The sequence below is a fragment of the Acinonyx jubatus genome, chromosome B4 (genome assembly GCF_027475565.1).
Source record: "Acinonyx jubatus isolate Ajub_Pintada_27869175 chromosome B4, VMU_Ajub_asm_v1.0, whole genome shotgun sequence".
Taxonomy (NCBI): Eukaryota; Metazoa; Chordata; class Mammalia; order Carnivora; family Felidae; genus Acinonyx; species Acinonyx jubatus.
This window is the reverse complement of record NC_069387.1, coordinates 89,508,112-89,528,262: the sequence shown is the minus strand read 5'-3', so window position 1 is coordinate 89,528,262 and position 20,151 is coordinate 89,508,112. Positions and strand designations below refer to the sequence as shown.

At 38.2% G+C, this 20,151-nt stretch overlaps 1 protein-coding gene across 1 annotated transcript; it reads left to right on the top strand.

The window, feature by feature from the left end:
• Window positions 1-490: 490 nt before the first annotated feature.
• TMBIM4 (transmembrane BAX inhibitor motif containing 4) lies at window positions 491-19,376 on the top strand. Its single transcript, XM_015079524.3, has 7 exons — window positions 491-671; window positions 3,991-4,099; window positions 5,497-5,602; window positions 9,725-9,758; window positions 12,450-12,567; window positions 18,509-18,554; window positions 19,113-19,376. The coding sequence occupies exons 1-7, from the start codon at window positions 575-577 to the stop codon at window positions 19,317-19,319; spliced, it is 717 nt and encodes a 238-aa protein (XP_014935010.1). The 5' UTR covers window positions 491-574; the 3' UTR covers window positions 19,320-19,376.
• Window positions 19,377-20,151: the final 775 nt, after the last annotated feature.

The window sequence follows — 20,151 nt, the reverse complement described above, 5'->3', positions numbered from 1 at the left end:
CATCTCCCCACCCCTTGCAGATGCTGGTCTCTTGAGAACCTACCTACCTGCATCAGCCCATCCTTCTCTGGTTGGCTCTTGTCTTCCAGGATTAAGCATCATCTCATTCAGAAAGCCTTTAGAGAAAGTGCTCAAGAAACTTAGGGATTATTATTAACATTAAAAAATATGTAATTAAAAGTGTGTCTCCCGTGTGGACTATGGACGGAATATGTGAATGAGAGATTTGTTGAAAGGATGGATGGATGGGGCCTCGGTTCTATAGCTTTCAGCAACTCTCCTGGCGAGAGGATCTAAAACACCTTGTTGAGAAAACTCTGAGAAAAGTTTCACTTCGGATGATGCGAACAACGTCATTCGTTTTCTCTCCCTCCCCAACTTGAAGCAATCTCCTTTTCCCCCAGCCGAACTGAAGCGCTGAGGTGAGCGCATCGATGAGCGTGTGCTGCGCATCGATGGGCGCGGCGACTCGGCTAGTTGGGGCTGGATTGCTTCATCCCGGAAGTGGGTCGAAGGCCGTTGAGCCCGAGTATTGGGCCTCGCTGGGAGGGGTGGCTGGGGTTCTGCTACCGACATGGCCGACCCCGACCCCCGGTACCCCTGCTCCTCGATCGAGGATGACTTCAACTATGGCAGCTGCGTGGCCTCTGCCAGTGTGCACATCCGAATGGGTACGTCTCCCCCCGCCCCTTCGGGCTGCCCTGCGTGGGGCTGCTGCGCTGTCGTCGGCCTCTGGGGGCGGCTTTCGGCCTCCGGGGACAACGCCTCCCGGGCAGGGCTGGTAGGCCAGCGCGGGTCTCCAGGAGTTCAGAGCGGAAGCCCTGCTTCCAGCTCGCCCCCCCCAGGCCCCGGGCTCCTAGGAAGAGCGCCCTCCCCCGGGAGTTGGGAGGAAGTGTCGCTTCCGCTCCGCCAGGGCGCCCAGGGAGAGCACGGCTCTAGGGAGGTGTGGTGGTCCTCTGGCTGTGCGACCGAGAACCGGAACAGCAGCCCGTCCCACTTTAATCCTTTCCCTCCTCCGCGTAGAAAGGGTAGATGAAAACCTCAGCAGCCTTAATTTGGCGTCTTTATATTAAAAGAAACTAAAGGTTACTTTTTAAGGTGAAAATAAGTTTATTATGCGATCATGGTGACGTCCGCCTGAATGCAGTTACTTGCCGGCACGTCTTTGGTGTAGGGGATGTGATCGCGTTTCAGGTTTCTATTTACTTGTCTGCCTCCTTTACTGGATTGTAGGATCTGTGAGGGCAGGGACCATATCTCTTGTTCACTAGTCTCTGCAACACCTGGAACGCAACCTAAGTTTGAGGATTCGCTGACGCAGTTGCTGGAAATGGAAGCTTTAGAGGTCAATCAAAATGCAATCTTCGTTTTAAGGAATTATACAGTATTTAATGGGCAGAAATTATGTTGAATTTAAAATGCTTAAAAAAAATAAAATGCTTACCGTCATGTAAGTGGAATTCATTGCCCGCTCTAGTTCAGCCAATTGATTACAGAAGTTGCCCCAGATTTTCAGGCTATCCCTGTGGCTGGAATTTGTTCCGCAAAAGGAATTATGAAGATCTGATGCATTAAGAATCTCGATCCCTAACATCTTTATTCTTAGAATGGAATTTTGGAATGGTTTTGGCCAATGAGCGTAGTTTTTTTAAATTAAGATTTTAATGGTGGTGAAATACAGCCCATTAAAAATGTACCATCTCCACCATTTTTCAGTTCAGTAGTGTGAAGTATATTCACTTTGTTGTGCAACCAATCTCCATGACCTTTTAATCTTGCAACACCGAAACTATACCATCAAGCAACTCCCTATCTTCCCCTCCCCCAGAGCCTGGCAGCTACCATTCTACTTTCTGTTTTATGAATTTGGCTACTCTAGATACCTCATATAAGTTTAATCATGAAGTATGTGTCTTTTTGTGACTGGCTTATTTCAGTTAGCAGGTGTTCACGGTGTATCCATTTTGTAGCGTGTGTCAGACGTCACTTTTTTAGGATGAATAATTTTCCATTGTGCAAATAAACTACATTTTGTTAATTCCTTTATCTGTTGGTAGACGCTTGGGTAGCTTCCACCTGCTATGAATGATGCTGTTATAAACATGTGGCACAGTACTCCCTTGAGATCCTGCTTTGAGTTCTTTTATGTACATACCCCAAAGTGGAATCGCTGGATCATACATGTTTTAGTGACAAACTTGCTTTTCCCCCTTGAGTAGGGAAAAAACCCAGTTCGTCCTCCTGTGTTTCTCTTCACTGCTCACACAGAACACTTCAGTTCTGACACTTCTGGTCACCAAAGTGTGGTTTAAAAAATTTTTTTTTCTACACCAAGCAATTCTCCATGACGCCAGCTGTGGGTCCTACAATTGAACTCAATTCTGACACCGTCTCCTAGTAGATGGTAACAGATCCCTCAGGTTAAGGGCTCAGTCCCATAAGAATACTCCCACCCCACTTCAGATGGCAATTGTAGGTAATAGGTCCCCAGGTTACCCTTAACTTGTTAGACTTGGCTGTAAGTTGAAGGTTCCCATGACTCCCTCCTTGGGTTTGATTAATTTGCCAGAGCAGCTCACAGAACTCAAGGAGACACTTTTACCAGTTTACCAAAAGATGTAGGTAAACAGCCAGATGAAGAGATATATTGGAAGGTCTGGCTCCTGTAGCATTCACTCTCAGTGGGACAATATTGCCTCCAAGGGGGCGGAAATTTGTTCTTGAGGTGGAGGGCAAAAAAATCTCAAATTTTACGATAATTTTAGCCTTCCAAAGACCCGTGGTACATAAACAGATGTATGCGGCATTAAAATTTTATCGGCAGACTATTAGGAAAGTAATGTCCAGAAGGCTCCTTAGGTTCACAATAATGAAAAAAGGAAGGATGAGCAACAGTGCCCTAGAGTGAGTCCTCTAAGAAAGAGCAAGTGGGTGGCTGTATTCCTTTTTTTTTTTAACTAAGGTATAAAAAATTACCTTTTATGACTTAGCATTAGGCATACCATACATTGTCACTTCTGCCTTATTTCTGTTGTTAGAAGTGAATCTCTTGAACGGAGTGTCAAAAAATTGTGGCTGTTTTAAACCACCATTCCATCTAAAGAAGGATAAAGGCATTCCAGGCAGGGGAAATAGCAAGGGCAAAGGCCCAGGCATAGGAAGGAGTTGGCATGCTTGGGGAACAGAAAGGTGGCTAGCGTGGGTAAAGCATAGTGAGGAAGGGAAGAGTAGTGCATGGCTTGGAAATTAAGATTTCTTCTTAAAATTTGTATCTAACCATATGCTTTCTATTCTAGCTTTTCAGTTTCAAGATAGATTTGTTGTTTGGAAATGTTCTGTTTGTAATCTTTTGCTTTGTTTATGCTGCTGTGTACAAACAGTGTTTTATACTTTCTTTTCCTTTTGATGAAAACATTTTTTCTTTTCTTCTTTCTGTCTTTCTTTCTTTCTTTCTCTCTCTCTCTCTCTCTCTCCCTCCCTTTCTTTCTTTCTTTCTTTCTTTCTCTCCCTCCCTCCCTCCCTCCCTCCCTCCCTCCCCTCCCTCCCTCTCTCCCTCTCTTTCTCTCTTTCTTTCTTTCTTTCTTTCTTTCTTTCTTTCTTTCTTTCTTTCTTTCTTTCTTTCTTTCTTTCTTTCTTTTCTTTCGTAAGCTCTATGCCCAACATGGGGATCGAACTTAAAAAAAAAACTCTGAGATCAAGAGTCACATACTCTACCTAGTGAACCAGCCAGACCACCCATGGTTGAAAACATTTTTATTCTGGCCTATTAATTTTTTTTAGACTCATGCTTCTTGAAGGATAGTTATCATTTACAGTTTGTGATTTCTTTGGAAGTGTTTTTGTTTTTAGTTTAAATTACACACTATATTATTTGCATTAAGATTTACAGATTATATATAAAAATTTAATGTTTCTAAGAACATATTTGTTCCTGCTGTTCTGTGATAAATGCTTAAGAATACTGTCATGTGTAATTATTTTCTTTTTCAGGCTTTCTAAGAAAAGTCTACAGCATCCTTTCTCTGCAAGTTCTCTTAACTACAGTGACATCTTCTTTTTTTTTATACTTTGAGTCTATACGGACATTTGTACATGAGAGGTAAGGTGATAAGATGATTTTGAGTCATTTTCTGCTGCTGCTTATGATCAAAAGGGCATATGATAAGCAAAGTTCGCTTTTTCCTCTATTAACTTCTGAGGTTAAAAGAGGTTCATTATTAACTCTTATGAGTAAGACTAGTTCTGATAAAGAAAAGGTTCTGCAACATGGTACTTACCTCTGACAGTTTTGTAGTGTTAAATTTTTAGCTGACAGTTTTGTAGTGTTAAATTTTCATCTTCTGATGAAATTAAGAATTTTTACTATATGCAGGTTTTTTTAAGTTTATTTATTTTGAGAGAAAGAGAGAGAGCATGAGCAGGGGAGGGTCAGCAAGAGAGAGGGAGAGAGAATCCCAAGTAGGCTCCACACTATCGTCAGCACAGCCTGATGCGGGGCTCGAACCAATGAACCATGAGATCTTGACCTAAACCAAAATCAAGAGTTGGTCGCTTAACCGACCCAGCTACCCAGGCATCCCTACTGTATGCAGTTTTGAATTTTAATTTTTTTGCTTTTATTATACTTATGCCCAGTCCTCAAAGCCTAAGACAGTGCTTGAATAAGCACTAATAACCGTGTGTTTAACTTACCTTGGTGTTGGCTCATGACTAGGATAATTTCACTGAGAAATTTCCAAAGGAGCTTCATGTGGTTCATCCCTAATTTAAGATTTGACCTCCAAAATAATTATTTCCATAGCTAAAAGTTATGTAGATTTTTTTGTATTAAAGGAAAAATGTGGGCACCTGGGTGGCTCAGTTGGTTAAGCGTCCAACTTCAGCTCAGGTCACGATCTCACCGTTCATGAGTTCGAGCCCCGCACCAAACTGCGCTGACAGCTCGCATCCTGCTTCGGATTCTGTGTCTCTCTCTTTGCCCCTCCCCTGCTCATACACTGTGTCTCTCTCTAAAATAAATCAAACGTTAAGAAAGGAAAAAGAAAGAATGAATATTTTCTTGGAAGTAGACAATTTCTATCATCACTTCCCCTACAAAAAAATTAGTTTGCTATTTGAGGTAAAGTCCTTTAATTTAAATGATAGCTACATAGTAGATGTATATAAAATTTGTTTATTATTTAATAGCTATTCTTTATGTCAGTTTTAAAAAGCAGTATGCTAATTGCAAAAATATTCAAATATGCTAAAAGTTCCTGAAGTAAAAAGGAAAAGTACTCCCCATTTATTATGGGCTCTTTTCTTTGTCCTGCTGCTCTTTCCCAGCTCACACTCCTCAAATTCCCTGAATGGAAAAATAGTTTCTTTTGACAGTTTGGTGTGGTTCCTTCCACACCACAAATACACACAAATACAACAGACAGATTTTATTCTATTGGTTAATACTATTTATACTGTTCTTAAGCTTAAAAATGCTTTTAATTTTATGTCTTTTAGTCCTGCCTTAATTTTGGTGTTTGCCCTTGGATCTTTGGGTTTGATTTTAGCATTGACTGTAAACAGACATAAGCATCCCCTTAACCTGTACCTGCTTTTTGGATTTGTGAGTATTTTGGCAGTATCTGTTACTTTAATGTTTTATTTTTGTGTTTTAACTTTCTTTATTTTATTGAGTGCAAGTACATATGTAATGAATAGTAGCAAAACAAAAGTAATGAGTTTTTAATAAATTCAAATATCTTAGGATATTACTTGTAACTTTCTAGTCTTTTAAAATTAACCTTTGTCAGTTTCAAAGGTTTTTTTTTTTTTTCTATCGATATTATGACATAATGGAAAAGAATAATGAATTGGACTCTCATGACTTGGCTTTGCCACCATCTGGTTATGTGACATTTGGCAGGGTGTTTAGCCTTTCTGTACCTAGTTAGCTCATATGTAAAATGAAAATGTTAGAGTAGATTATCCCTGTGATACTTTGTATCCCTAATATTCTGTGATTTCCTTGAGAAAAAAATTATAGCCTTAATTTCATAGACCTTAAATTCAAGTCTTTATGATTAACTCCTCAGTGTTACTTATTTTTTAATTTCTTTCCAATGTTTATTTTTGAGAGAGAGAGAAGGAAAAAGAGCAAGCATGAGTTGGGGAAGGGCAGAGGAGGAGACACAGAATCCAAAGCAGGCTCCAGGCTCCAAGCTGTCAGCACAGAGCCCCACGCGTGGGGCTCAAATGCATGAATTGTGAGATCATGACCTGAGCCAAAATCAGACACTCAACCGACTGAGCCACTCAGACACCCCCTCAGTGTTATTTTTATCTTACTACTCTGTTCTTTTAAAGGACCGTTTTGCTCAGTTGATGTGCTGTACTAATTTGTTTTAAAATCATCATTGGGGAGGGGAGCCTGGGTGGCTTAGTCAGTTAAGTGTCTGACTGCATTTCAGCTCAGGTCATGATCTCATAGATTCATGAGTTCAAGCCCAGCATTGGGCTCATGGAGCTCGCTTGGGATTCTCTTTCTCTCACATTCTCTTTGCCCCTCCCCTGCTTGTGCTCTCTCTTGCTAAATAAATAAATAAATAAATAAATAAATAAATAAATAAAATCATAATTGGGGAACTTAACTTTAGGTCATGTTTGTTTAGATGTTTGTGAAAATTAAAACCCAAACTACTACCTATTAAAACCCAATCCTATAATCTGACCAGAATGAGTTGTAAGGCTCAAGTTATATATCTTTTAAATTATTTTTCTTGTTCTCATATCCAATATGACTTTGGGTTCTAACCTGAAAATTTACTTCAAAACATTTCAAACTAATGCTAATTTTATCGTCAAATAAGAGTGAAAATGCTATTTACCAGATTAAAATGCTTTAAACTAAAGAAAGTTTGTGAATTCTGGTAACAAGTTTATGTTAATATGCTGAAACAAAAGCTCATGACTTTAGAAATTTCAATTATAGGACAGGTCATTTAAATCTTAGGTTCTTTTGTTTGCCAGGTATCAGAACCCTAACCCAAGTTATCTCAAGTAATGTGAAGTTTATAAGAGCTTGGGAACCCCCCAAGAAGTGGCCTTAAGAATTAGACAAGGAACACTAGAGGAAGCTTCCAGGAATGATGCTATTGTAGAGAATTCGAAGCAAGAATTGGGAGTCTCTTCCCCCTTCTGTAACATCTCTTTTCTACCTTACAGTTGTCCTTACACATAGTTTTCCTCTTTGCTGTCTTTAGTTATTTTTTTTTAAGTTTATTTATTTATTTTTAAGAGAGGGAGCAAGTGGGGTAAGGGCAGAGAGAGAGAGAAGAAAGAGAGCATCTCAAGCAGGCTCTGCACTGTCAGCTGCACCGTAAGCACGGAGCCTGATGAGGGGCTCTAACTCACACACTGAGATCATGACCTGAGCTGAGATCAAGAGTCAGACGCTTAACCAACTGAGCCACCCAGGCGCCCCTGCTATCTTTAGTTTTTTATGGTGCATTGTGGGCCCTCATATGGTTCGTTAACCTTTAGCTTTAGCTCCTGCTGCCATAACTTCTTTCTCTAAGTTTAGATTCCCAAGTGAGAAAGAATCTGATTGGCACTGCTTATTATTGGCACAGGTCACATTGTAGGTTGTTAACCAATACACAGGTTGGTAGTCCTAGGGTTAGATACCAACTCCTGCCCCAGTCATCTTTGTCCTAGGAGAGAGAGAGGGTCATAAAAAGAACCTGTCATATGGAGTTCCTCTTCAACTCTATATAAAGCCAGCCTCCTTTCAAAAAGACTGTGGTTGATTTCTCTCTGGTATGGACCGACTTTTGTCCAGCAGAGAGAGAACCTACTAGAAAAGCATTAGCCAAATGCTTGTGGGCAAGGTGATCACTTATTCCTATACCCATAGCTAAAAATGGGTGAACAACTAAGGAAGCATGTAAAATACATTTCAGATTATTCAGAGACCTCTGATACGAGGTTACTTTGTCCTGCTCTACCAAAGTAAGCAAGGAGGTGGATCTTATCTTGTTTTAGAAGGGTGTGTGTGTGTGTGTGTGTGTGTGTGTGTGTGTGTGTGTGTGTTCACATACTTAAAAGAGGGCATTATTTGGGGTGGTGGTATGTTTTCCTAGTCTTATCTTTTCTCCTGTTCATCCTGTCCCGTTTCCTTTGGATACTTGAGTAGGGGGTGGGATTTCTTACCTCAAGTCATGTCACAAGTATCAGGAAAGTGGTACAATCATATTTGCCCAGAAAAAAAAAAAAATCTTTCTATCATCTTTTGCTACCACTTCCCTGACGCTGCCAACAGCATTATGACAAAATGGGGCGGTGGCTTCATTGCCTCCACGTGTGTGCCCATTTCTAATTCCATTTTTGCTCTAGTTCTGTTAGATTTCTTGATTTCAGGTGGGGAGAGTTACAGGGAGGGCTTCTCTCAGGACTATGAGTATACAGCCACTGCTTGTTACTTCTGGCTTGGCTTTGTGATACGGTCTAATCAGATAGTTGGTAAAATCTAACTAGAGTAAGCATGGCAGATGAAACAAAGGCCTGTAGTTAAGGAGAAAGAGAAGCTGGAGGATTAAGACTCAATGCCCCTAAATCTTGTATTAGGATATGAGTTCAGCTGCATGTGACATGGGGGAAGCAAGATGGCTTACTTCTCGTTCATGTAAAAATCTGCATGACTGTTTAGTTGTCAGGGGCACAGACACTTGCTGAAGTTCAAGTACTCCTTAAGCATTGTGTGGCATAAGTTAGCTCACTGCCAATATCCACATTCCATCCAGTTATTTAAAAAAAAAAAAAATGAGAGGGGCGCTTGGGTGGCTCAGTTCTCACAGTTCGTGAGTTCGAGCCCTGCGTCAGGCTCTGTGCTGACAGCTCCGAGCCTGGAGCCCGCTTCAGATTCTGTGTCTCCTTCTCTCTCTGCCCCTTCCCCGCTCATGCTCTGTCTGTCTCAAAAGTGAATAAACGTTAAAAAAGTTTTTTCTTTAAATGAGAAGATAAAGGGAAGAGCAAGCCCCTTTGTTTTTAGTAGTTGTATACCTCTCCACCCACATTCTATTAGCTACAATAAAGTCCTATGACCAGATCTAGCTGCAGGGGAAGCTGAGAAATGTAATGTTTAACCTGAACAGCTATGCGTCCAGGTAAAAATTCTGTTACTAGCGAAGAAAGAGAGAATACTGGGAGACGGTTTCAGGACTGCCACACCAAAGTGCTACCTAAATATTTTATTCTTCCTAGGTGTGTGTGCCACTAGAAGTTTTTACGGATGGGCATATCATTTGTAATTTCTTTTTACTTACAGAGAGTATGAAAAATGGAATTTCCCATACTATTCTGTTCCTGCTACAGATACGAAAACTCTAGTTAGGGTTTAAGGATCACTTATTAGAATCTAAATACTCCTACTCAATACTTTGAGGTCTCATTTTCTTTTTACTTTTTTGTAAAGCTTTATTTATTTAAGTAATCTCCCCAATGTGGGGCTCGAATTCACGACCCCAACATCATGAGTCATGTGTTCTTCCAGCTGAGCCAGCCAGGTGCCCTTGAGGTCTCATTTTCATTATGGTGGGCTTACCAAATGTCCTGTGTAATTCAAAGGCTGCTCTGAAGCTAAAATGAGATCATAAACATGGAATCACATTGAACTCTTAGTAATTAGAATATGTACATGATTTAGTGTAAATTTTATGTGCATCTGTGTAATTTTAGTTTCTTTTTTTAGACACTATTCGAAGCTCTGACTGTGGCCTTTGTTGGTAAGCCGTAATTCTGCTTCTCTTATGTTACATTAACTTTTTAATGTGGATAAATCTTTTGTGTAAAAAGGTGTTTGGGACTAAAGCTTAACTTCATGAAATGTCATATTTCAAATATATAGCATAGGATGAAGAATTCCTAAAATATAAGCAAAATTAAATGTTTATACTTTATGTAGTTCAACTAAGCTTAGAGGAAGTGGAAAAGAGTTAAGAAAACAGCAGAATGGAGAACAGTATTCATGTGTGTTTATCCATTTATAAAAAACAAGACAGCTAATGTTTTCCCGATTTAAAGGGGCCTTGGAGGAACTGATAAAATATATTTTGAGCCATACATTTTCATCACATGAGCTGAGCCTCTCAAATTGCTACACTGAACTGTGCTTCATTATTACATCATATTTTATTGAATGGCACTATAAGAAACTTGGTAATTCTGTTTTATATTTGGTGTTAAATATGTATTTGAAAGAAGTGTCTGTTTAAAAAAGAAAAGAAATGAATTGTCATAATTATTTGATGTATCATATGTAATGCCTCAAGTAAAAATTTTCATGACTCACTGTTCTTCTAAAAAAATTTTTTTAATGTTTATTTTTGAGAGAGAGCACAAGCAGGGGAGGGGCAGAGAGAGAGGGAGACAGAATCCGAAGCAGGCTCCAGGCTCTGAGCTGTCAGCACAGAGCCCAATGTGGGGCTTGAACCCATGAACTGTGAGATCATGACCCGAGCTGAAGTCGGGCGTCCAAACGACTGAGCCACCCAGGCGTCCCCATGACTTAATATTAATAAAAATTCAGATAGTCTCAAAATGATTAACCTAGGGTACCAAAAAAGTTAGAATTAACTATTACAATAATAGTTAATTGTTAATCATTATGTTTAACATATTTGTCTTTTCCTATTTTGTCATTGTTGCTTTTAACCTAAGCCAGTTTTATTGAATCTACATATTGTTTGGTAACCACTTCTTTGTTTTATAAAGGAATCAATATAAGTCAATAATAATAACTACTAAAATAAATAGGATTGAAATTTCTCAACATAGAGGGGAAGTATTATTAACATTTACTTAATATTTATTTTTGGTAGAACCTTTCCTTTTTCTAAATTATTTTTCAATTTTTTATATTTTGAGAGAGAGAGAGAGCGTGCATACACACACACATGAGTGAGCAGGGGTGGGGCGGAGGGAGAGGAGACAGGACCTTACGCAGGCTCCCTGTTTAGCACAGAGCCCGAGGCGGGGCTGAGTCTCCTGACTGTGAGGTATGACCTGAGCCGAAATGAAGACTTGGACAGTTAACTGAGCCACCTAGGTGCCCCAATTATTTATTATTATTAACATTATTATTAATGTTACTATGTATTCATGTTATTGTCAAGTCCATCTCTGTCTTCCCTGGCTCCCACCATGTGTAATGGATATAGGAGAAAGATTTCCTAGTTCAGGGTTATTGGAATAGGGGTGGACATACACAGATGGGATAATCTGAGAACTTTATTTTCCTCATTAATTATAATATCCTTTCCACCTAATCTCATTCTAAAATTGTTGACAAGATAATTTCATGTTTTTCCTTCTCTGCATTCACCTTCCTGATCCTATAATGATAGAAATAGAGAACTTCTTTTTTTTAATTTTTTAAAATGTTTTTATTTATTTTTGAGACAGAGAGAGACAGAGCATGAGCAGGGGAGGGGCAGAGAGAGAGGGAGACACAGAATCTGAAGCAGGCTCCAGGCCCTGAGCTGTCAGCACAGAGCCCGACGCGGGGCTCGAACTCACAGACCGTGAGATCATGACCTGAGCCGAAGTTGGACGCTTAACCAACTGAGCCACCCAGGCACCCCAGAAATAGAGAAATTCTATATGTAGTATTTAAGAATAGAAATTAATCCCTGAAAAATTAAAAATTACTTAAATGGTTTTGGTTGAAAGTACTTAACCTCCTTTAAAGAGGTTACAATTTAGCATTTTGTTAAAATGTTAAGCAGTTGTGTTATAATTACAATAGCCGTGGTCAATTCAGATGTTCATTCTAAAATTTCAGAAGGGAATTTGGTATATATTCAGGAAACCCCCATTTCTGTATTCCAAGATGATGCAGGTATGGATATAACACAGTTAGTGGCTGGTTCCTATTGTCTACAGGGTTGATGAATGGCAGACAATCCCAGACAGTGCCAGTATTTTTTCTTGCCTAGTTTCTTTGATTTGGGCTGATGGACTGGGTTATGCAATGAAGCAGGTGATTGCTAGAATTGCTGCTACTGCCCGGTGATTCCCCGTCAGCCACAGGACCCCATTCATCCCTACTGATACTTAAGTCAATAAAGGACAGTCACCACAGATCGTCATAAAACTCAGCTGGGACAGAGATGGTGGGAGTCATCCCACCATATCCCCCAAATCCTGAACCACCTGGCTGTGTCATATCTCTCCAGTTGTCTCTTTAACTTCATAATGATGTGACCCCTTTATTTTGTATGAATGAATATTTTGGAGCCTGTTTATTGCAGTGTGGGTGTGGTTTTACCTTCCAAGGCTGGATAAAGAGTCTTCTATTTTTATTGGCAAGTAGTACCGAAGAAAATGCAGCATTTCTGCTAAATGCCAGGGGAAAACGCTGTTTAAAATTGAGTATGTTTAAGTGCATTTTTAATCAGTGGTTTTTAATTTTACAGTTTCTTTCTATGATATATATATTATTCTGCAAGCATTTATACTGACTACTGCCGTATTTCTTGGTTTGACTGCGTATACTCTGCAATCTAAGAGAGATTTCAGCAAATTTGGAGCAGGGTAAGTTATATATTCATGACTGTGATAGATAAATATCCTTAACATTATAGGTTGTCCTAAGATAAGTGCTATATTGTTAGCTTTGGATACTGCCTTCTAAAATGGAGGGTGATGAGAGGTCATCTCTCTGAGTGTTAAGGCCGGGCTCTACTCCCAGAACATACAGGGAGACGGAAAGTGGCTTTGAGTCATTTGCTTCCGCTCTATATTGAAAGGAACGGGAATGTCAAAAAACAAACAAACAAAAAACAAAAACAAAAAACAAACCCAGTTTTCTAGAGAGGCTAGGCTTGTATGCTCTATGAATGCTATGGAACTTACTAAATTATTCAGGCCTTTGTCTTAACATCATTGTTACCAAGACCATCCACTCTCTTCTTTGTGGGAGAAACCCAGGTGTTGGTGATACCTGCATGAACTTTAAAGCCTTTTTGACCTATCTAGATTAACCTGTATCTTTCTTCAAACTAATAAATATATGGAATGATACTTTTTATATAGGATAATGGTACAGTGTTGCCCTCACCTGGTAAGAATGCATATATTCTTTTCTAAGCTGATAATGGCTTCCTGTTGGCATATCATCACCCGAGCATCGTCTGTCCTTTTTCCTGTTACAACATTAAAAATTTACAAAAGTCTACTGTGGCAAAACATTCTTTCATCCCCTTCTTTCCCCCTGGAAATCCAGGTTACCAGAAATCTCTGTTGGGATAAGATACAACTAGTCATCCAACACTGACAATTGTGCAAGATGCTTAAATCATTGTATTAGAATGGAGTTTGATTTACAGGCAATATTTTTTCCATTTCCTGCTTTTAGTGCTGTGGTGTGGATACATACTCATGTGGTACATACGGTGAAAGATTTGCTCTCTGCTTCTTCTCATGCCAGTCTCCATGTGCTCCCTGTCTCCCATCCGTTCTAGTATAGTCTCTAGAAATCCAGTTCTGGTAAATAATCTTACTTTATGTTTCAGCCTCTTCATAATGTATTATTCTTATTTCAGCTGAAACTTGATTCCTCCTTGAGAACATTGTTCTCTAGCTGCTCATTCGCACACACCCTATGTAGTTTGGGTAGGGGGTTAGTATTGCCAACTGCTTCAGTCCCCTAGTGCTACTTTCGTTATTTCTTTAGTGTGCTAGAAATCCATTGCTCTAAGGTGTATGTTGTCCGGCTCTATACTTCCTAATCATCTTCATTATTGCCACTGATTCCCTTTGTTCAGGCCTTCCTCGTTCTTTTTATTTTTTGTTATTTTAAGTTATCGCCACACCCAGCGTTGGGCTCGGACTCACAACCCCGAGATCAAGAGTCGCATGCTGTACCGTGAGCCAGCCAGGCACCCCAAGCTTTCCTCATTGTTTAAAGACTCTAGCATCGCACCACATGTTAGGCCCATCTATCACCTTAGCTTCTCAGTGTGTCTGGCCCTCTTCTTCAGCAACTTTTCATCTCCCTGCCATGGCTACACCACGGACTTTGTGGTCACTAGGGATTGTTCCACTGAAGAAATCTTAAATGCCAGTGTCGCACTTTCTTTCTTCAGCCTTCTACTAGCTCTCTTATTTCTCTGCTCTGACAACACCAATCTACTGTGCTTGTTCTTTAACAACTGCTATTGCTGTAATAAACTCCTTTGTATCAGACCTAGGGGTCTCATGTTTTCTACGGGCATCCATGAAACTGTGCCAGACTACCTCATTATTAGCTTGTGAGTAGAGTAAAACCTCAGATGCTTTCTTAATGCCACCTTCCCCATACTCCTTGGTGCAGAAGCTTTGGAGTTTTCCTAAGGTTTAAGTGTGGAAAAGCAAGTTCTGAGTCCATTTCAGTCCTGAAGGATCTATACTATGTGTTGTCATGATACGTCATTCTAACTTCGGTCTTCCAGATGTCTCAGTAGAAATTTTGTGGCTATTCCAGCAAGGGAATTGAGAGCTGGAATCTCATCATGCCCTCAATTCACCACACTGGGTTATGATACTATTATATACTTAATTTTTGATTTTATTTTGTTGTTAAATAACATATTTTGCATGATTTCAGTCCTTAGGTATTTATTGAGAGTCATCTTACAATACTTAGTAAATGTTCTTTGTGCACTAAAAGAGAATGTATGTTTTGTTGCTGTTGGATCAGTGTTTGATGAATGTCAGTTAAGTCAGGTTCATTGATATAGTGTTGTTTAAGTGTTCTGTGTGCTTAACCAATCTTTTCTGTGTGCTCATTCTATCAATTAATGTCAAAGTAGTAGTGAAATCTCCAACTACAAGTACGGATTAGTGTATGATTCTCTCATCATATCTGTAAGTTTTGCTGCATGTTACTTTGAAGTTCTGTTTTTAGTTGCATAAACGTTTAGGATTGTTATGTCCTCTTGATGATCCTTTTATTACTCTGTAGTAGTTATCTCTGGTAATATTTGTGCCCTAAAGTACTTTATCAATACACTTACCTCAGCTTGCTTGCTTGCTTGCTTTCTTTTTTTTTTAACATTTATTCATTTTTTGAGAGACAGAGAGAGAGCACAAGCAGGGGAGGGGCAGAGAGAGGGGGAGACACAAAATCTGAAACAGGCTCCAGGCTCTGAGCTGTCAGCACAGAGCCTGATGCGGGGCTTGAACTCATGAAATAAGATCATGACCTGAGCCGATTGGATGCTTAACCGACTGAACCACCCAGGCGCCCCATACCTCAGCTTTCTTTTAATTATGTTAGCATGGTAAACCATTTTCCATCATTTAATTGTTAGCTGATTTGTGGCTTTATAGTTAAAATAGTTTTCTTACAGGCAGCATATGGTTGGCTCTTGCTTTTTTTTTTTCTAAATCCAATATGACCATCTCTGCTATTAATTGGAGTAGACTACTAACATTTAATGTGATTATTGATCTGATTGAATTTAAGCCCACTATCTCAGCATTTGTTTTCTTGCTGTTTGTCCTGTCTGTTCTTTGTACTTTTTTCCCTCTTTTCCTTCCTTCAGATTGTTTATCTCCTTTATTAGTTATTAGCTATAGCTCTTTTAAGTAGGGGTTGCTCTAGGTTTTACTGTTTATTTATTTGTTTGTTTTCTTCTTACTCCACATTTTTAAAATTTATTTAAGTAATCTCTACACCCAGCGTGGGATTTGAACTCACAACCCCAAGATCAAGAGTCTCATGCTTTACCCCCTGAGCCAGTCAGAGCCCCCTACAGTACACATCTTTAAATCATCCTCATCTACCTCTAAGTCATATACCATTTCCTGTATAGCAAACTTACATGTCCTCTCCCCTGCCTTCATGCTATTGTTACTGTAACTTTTAATTCCACATATGTTACACACCTCGTAAAATATTATCTTTGTTCAAAACATTAAATTATCCTTTAAGGAGACTTAAAAATACATGAAATCTTTTATGTTCACCCACATATTTGTCATTTCTGTTCTTCATTTCTTTGTGTGGATCCAAATTTCCATCTTATATTTTCCTTCTGCCTGCGGGCTTTCTTTTTAATATTTCTTACAGTGCTGGTCTCTTGATCTCAACTTTTGCATGTCTGAAAAAATATTTTTTCACCTTTGTTTTTAAATGTTATTTTTATGGAGTGTAGGATTCTAGGTTTGGGTGATTTTTTTTTTTTCCTGTTTTCCATATTTTATAAGATATCATTCCATAGTATTCTGGTTCAGGTAGTTCTTGACAAGAAGTCTTCTGTCTTTCTTATCTTTGTTCCTCTGTACATAATGTCTTTTATCCTCCATCTACCTTTAATATTTTCTCAGTAATTTTCAGTAATTTGATTAACATTTTTAGTAATTTGATTATGATACTCCTTGGTGTAGTTTTCTCATGTTTCTTCTGCTTGGATTGTCAGTTTAAAATTTCCATCATGTTTGGAACATTTTCAGGAACTGTTACTTGAAACATTTTTAGGTTTTGCCTTCTCTGTTGAGATCAGCATATACGTTAGGCTTCTTGATGTTGTCCCACAGTTCATGGATACTCGGTTTATTTATTTATTTTTTCTCCTCGGTTTTCTCTCTGTGATTCATTTTGGTTCATTTCTGTTGCTACTTTTAATTTGGTAATGTGTTCTTCTTTAGTGTCTAATCTGCTGTTAATTCCAACCAGAATATTTTTCTTTTGACATATTTTTCATTTATGGAAATTCAGTTGAGTTTGCGTCTTAAAAATATATATCTTCCCCTTGTCTTCTCATGGTGATGCTTTCCTCTAACTCCTTGAACATATGGAATATATTTTTTAATGTCATTTACTAATTCTATCATTGTGTCATTTCTGAATTTATTTATATTGATTGATTTTTCTCATTGTTATAGGTCATATTTCCTGGTTCTTTTGCATGCCTTTTAATTTTTTATTAGATGCTTGTCATTGTAAATTTTATATTGTTGGGTGTTGATTTTTTTCTTTCCTTTAAATATCTTTGGTTTTATTCTTCTCTTAAGCTGTTAAGTTCCTTGGAAACTGCCTGAACCTTTTGATGCTTGTTTTTAAGCACTGTTAGGTGGGTCCAGAACAGTGTTTAGGTTAGGGCTAATTTGGTCCCACTGTTGAGACAGTATCTTTCTAAGAATTATTCAAACCCCACGTCTTAGGAGGTCTTTCCACTTTGGTTAGGGCGAACTTATTCCTGTTCCCGTTTGGGCTCTGAGGATTGTTCTGCCTGCTTCTCTTTCCCCAGCCTTTGTCACTTCTTCACGAGTATGCATTGATCTGTGCTCAGCCAAAGACTTAAAGGGGACTCTCTGCATATCACCAGAGCCAACTAGCTCTCTGTACAGCTTTCTCCTTTCTGGAACTTCGCTCTGCGAATTCTAGCCATGTGGGCCTCTCTGACTTCTGAATTCTCACCTCCTCAATTCAGGGAGACCAGAGGGCTTCATATGGGTTCTTGTCCCTACACTGTGGTTCGGAAACTCTTTTCCAGCTGGGTCACTTATAGAGCTTACCTCTTCTGTTTCCCTTATCTCAGGAACTACTGTGCCATGCTGTTTGCTGTTCAGGGACTGAAAACGGTTATTTCATGTTTTGTGTGTTTTTTACTTAAGGAAGAAGGGTACATTTGACCCCAGTACTTCCTCGTGACCTAAAGCAGCAGATGTGTATTCACATCGCATATCTGATAACAAAGGACTGACTGCTTAGATGTCCTGTGTCGTATGTTTATACTTTATAATACCTCATTATACATCATATATAATATGTATGAGTGGTAACTCATGAAATTATAGCAGTGGTAAATTTATGTGCATAAAGTAAGTTCTATAATACATTAGAATAAAATAGTACATTGGGAACTTTGATAGATATGCATATTCACAGACTAATTTGACACTGTTATTTGGTTTAAAAATAGTTATGTTTTTGTTCATTGTTCTAAAAGTTTTATTGATTTCTGGCTTAAAATGCTTCTAATGATATTTCTGCTTATATCAGTGTTTTTTTGGTGTTCCAATTGAAAACCTTAAAAATGGTACTTTAATCTAGTTTTGTTCACCATAAAAACAAATGTTGAATCGATAGCTGGTTTTTCAATTTCTGAGTATTCTACAGTATTCATTGTATGTTTATGAACTCTTTTTTAAGTTTATTTATTTTGGGAGAGAGAGAGTGCACGAGGTCACAAGTTAGGGGGGGGAGAGAGAGACAGAATCCCAAGCAGAATCTGTGCTGTTAGTGCAGAACCCGACGAGGGGCTCGATCACACAAACTGTGAGATCGTGATCTGAGCTGAAATCAAGAGTTGGATGCTTAACCAACTCAGCCACTCAGGTGCCCCTGTTTATGAACTCTTATAGTTCACTTATTCTTTGGCAACTGTCAGGATGGATGTATTTTTTTTTTCCAGAAAATGTTGCATCAATTTACATAGTTTTTTGGTAGGGAACAATATTCTAAATCACTAATATTTTGTTTTTATAGACTGTTTGCTGTTTTGTGGATTTTGTGCTTGTCTGGAATCTTGAAGGTAAGTTGTTTTCAAATGCTAACTTGAAATTTACTTCTGGCCATGTCAATATAAATAATCTTGAAAAGCTATAAGAGGTACTCTTGTGATAGGATATTTGGTTATAATTTTTTGGAACACTTGTATGTAAATGACTTAAAAATTACCTTTTAAAAAACTAGGGTCTTATGTTAATCAGTATTATGGATTGAAAGAAAGATGAACATATCAGTTAAATTACATAGAAAGAGGCCCTCACTTGTAATTGCTCACCTCCAAGTGACACGTATAATTCTGAAAGAGAAATCTACTTTTAAATGATTTATATTTGGAATGCTACTGTTCAAAGTCAGGTGGGTAATTTAATAGAAGGGAGGATATCCATCGATTCATCCATTCATCCTTTCATCCAACAGAGATGATGATGGACTTGCCTGGCCTTTTTCTATGTTTAGCATTTGTATTTAAAGTTGTAAAGCATTATTAAATATGTACATACCATGTGTAACTTCAGAGCAAGTAACTCAAGTATTCTTAATATCGTTCTTAAATACAAACTTATTAATATCTTGCCTGTAGTTATTTTTCTATAACGAAACAGTGGAGTTGGTCTTGGCTGCTGTGGGAGCCCTTCTTTTCTGCGGATTCATCATCTATGACACACACTCCCTGATGCATAGGCTGTCACCTGAAGAGTATGTATTAGCTGCCATCAGCCTCTACTTGGATGTCATCAATCTATTCCTGCATCTGTTGCGGTTTTTGGAAGCAGTTAATAAAAAGTGATTGAGAGCAATGTTTGGAAACTGTTTCATTAAGTAATAAAGTTTGGGATATAATTAACTAGTAAATACTTTTGTGACTTTATGTATATGCTATGTACTTCTGAGCCATTGCTATAATATATTATTATACTATAGTATAGTATAATATATATAGAATATTATAGTACAGTATTATACTATAGTATAATAGCAATCTCTGTATTACTGTTATATAGTAGTAATTATAATAGTAATTATAATTATATGCATATATATGATAAATATATAATTACTAGATTATATTCTAGTAATATAAATCTTAACTATTCTTTATGATATCTCATTTCTAAATTCTTGATTTAGAATCTCAGGAAAGAGATACCAAAATTCTCTTTTTCAGTTTTTTCAATCCTAAATTTGCCATATAGAGATTGTTTATCTGCAATTCAAAAATGATTTCTTGAGTAGATAAGACTATCAATTGATCTTCTAGTGACTTTATGTAAATTTTTCCTTAATTAACATTAGAATTGATTTTGATTTTAAAGTACTTGTGTCCTCACCATTATAAAGTATAAGTTTCCTTTTACTAGGAAATTTTAATCTTACTTAGGAAAAAGCAAAAAAGATAAATTCTGCAGAATTATTCCACATTATATTAAAATTAAAGTGTTAATGACATTTCATTTATAAAGTATACTAAAAGTTAGATGTCTTCTTGAAAGTCAGATTTTTGACATAAAATTTGACATTAAGTACAGGTTTCATTTAAAAATTACAGCAGTGTACCAGTGGCCAAGCAAACTCTGGCAGATTCCTTCACTGTACTAGTTTGCTAGGGTGCCGTAACAAAG

Coding starts and splice junctions, on each gene's coding strand:
- TMBIM4 (XM_015079524.3), top strand. CDS start 575: ATGGCCGACCCCGACCCCCGGTACCCCTGCTCCTCGATCGAGGATGAC. Junction 9,759..12,449: donor TCTGACTGTGGCCTTTGTTG/GTAAGCCGTAAT, acceptor TTAATTTTACAG/TTTCTTTCTATGATATATAT. Junction 12,568..18,508: donor TTCAGCAAATTTGGAGCAGG/GTAAGTTATATA, acceptor TTGTTTTTATAG/ACTGTTTGCTGTTTTGTGGA.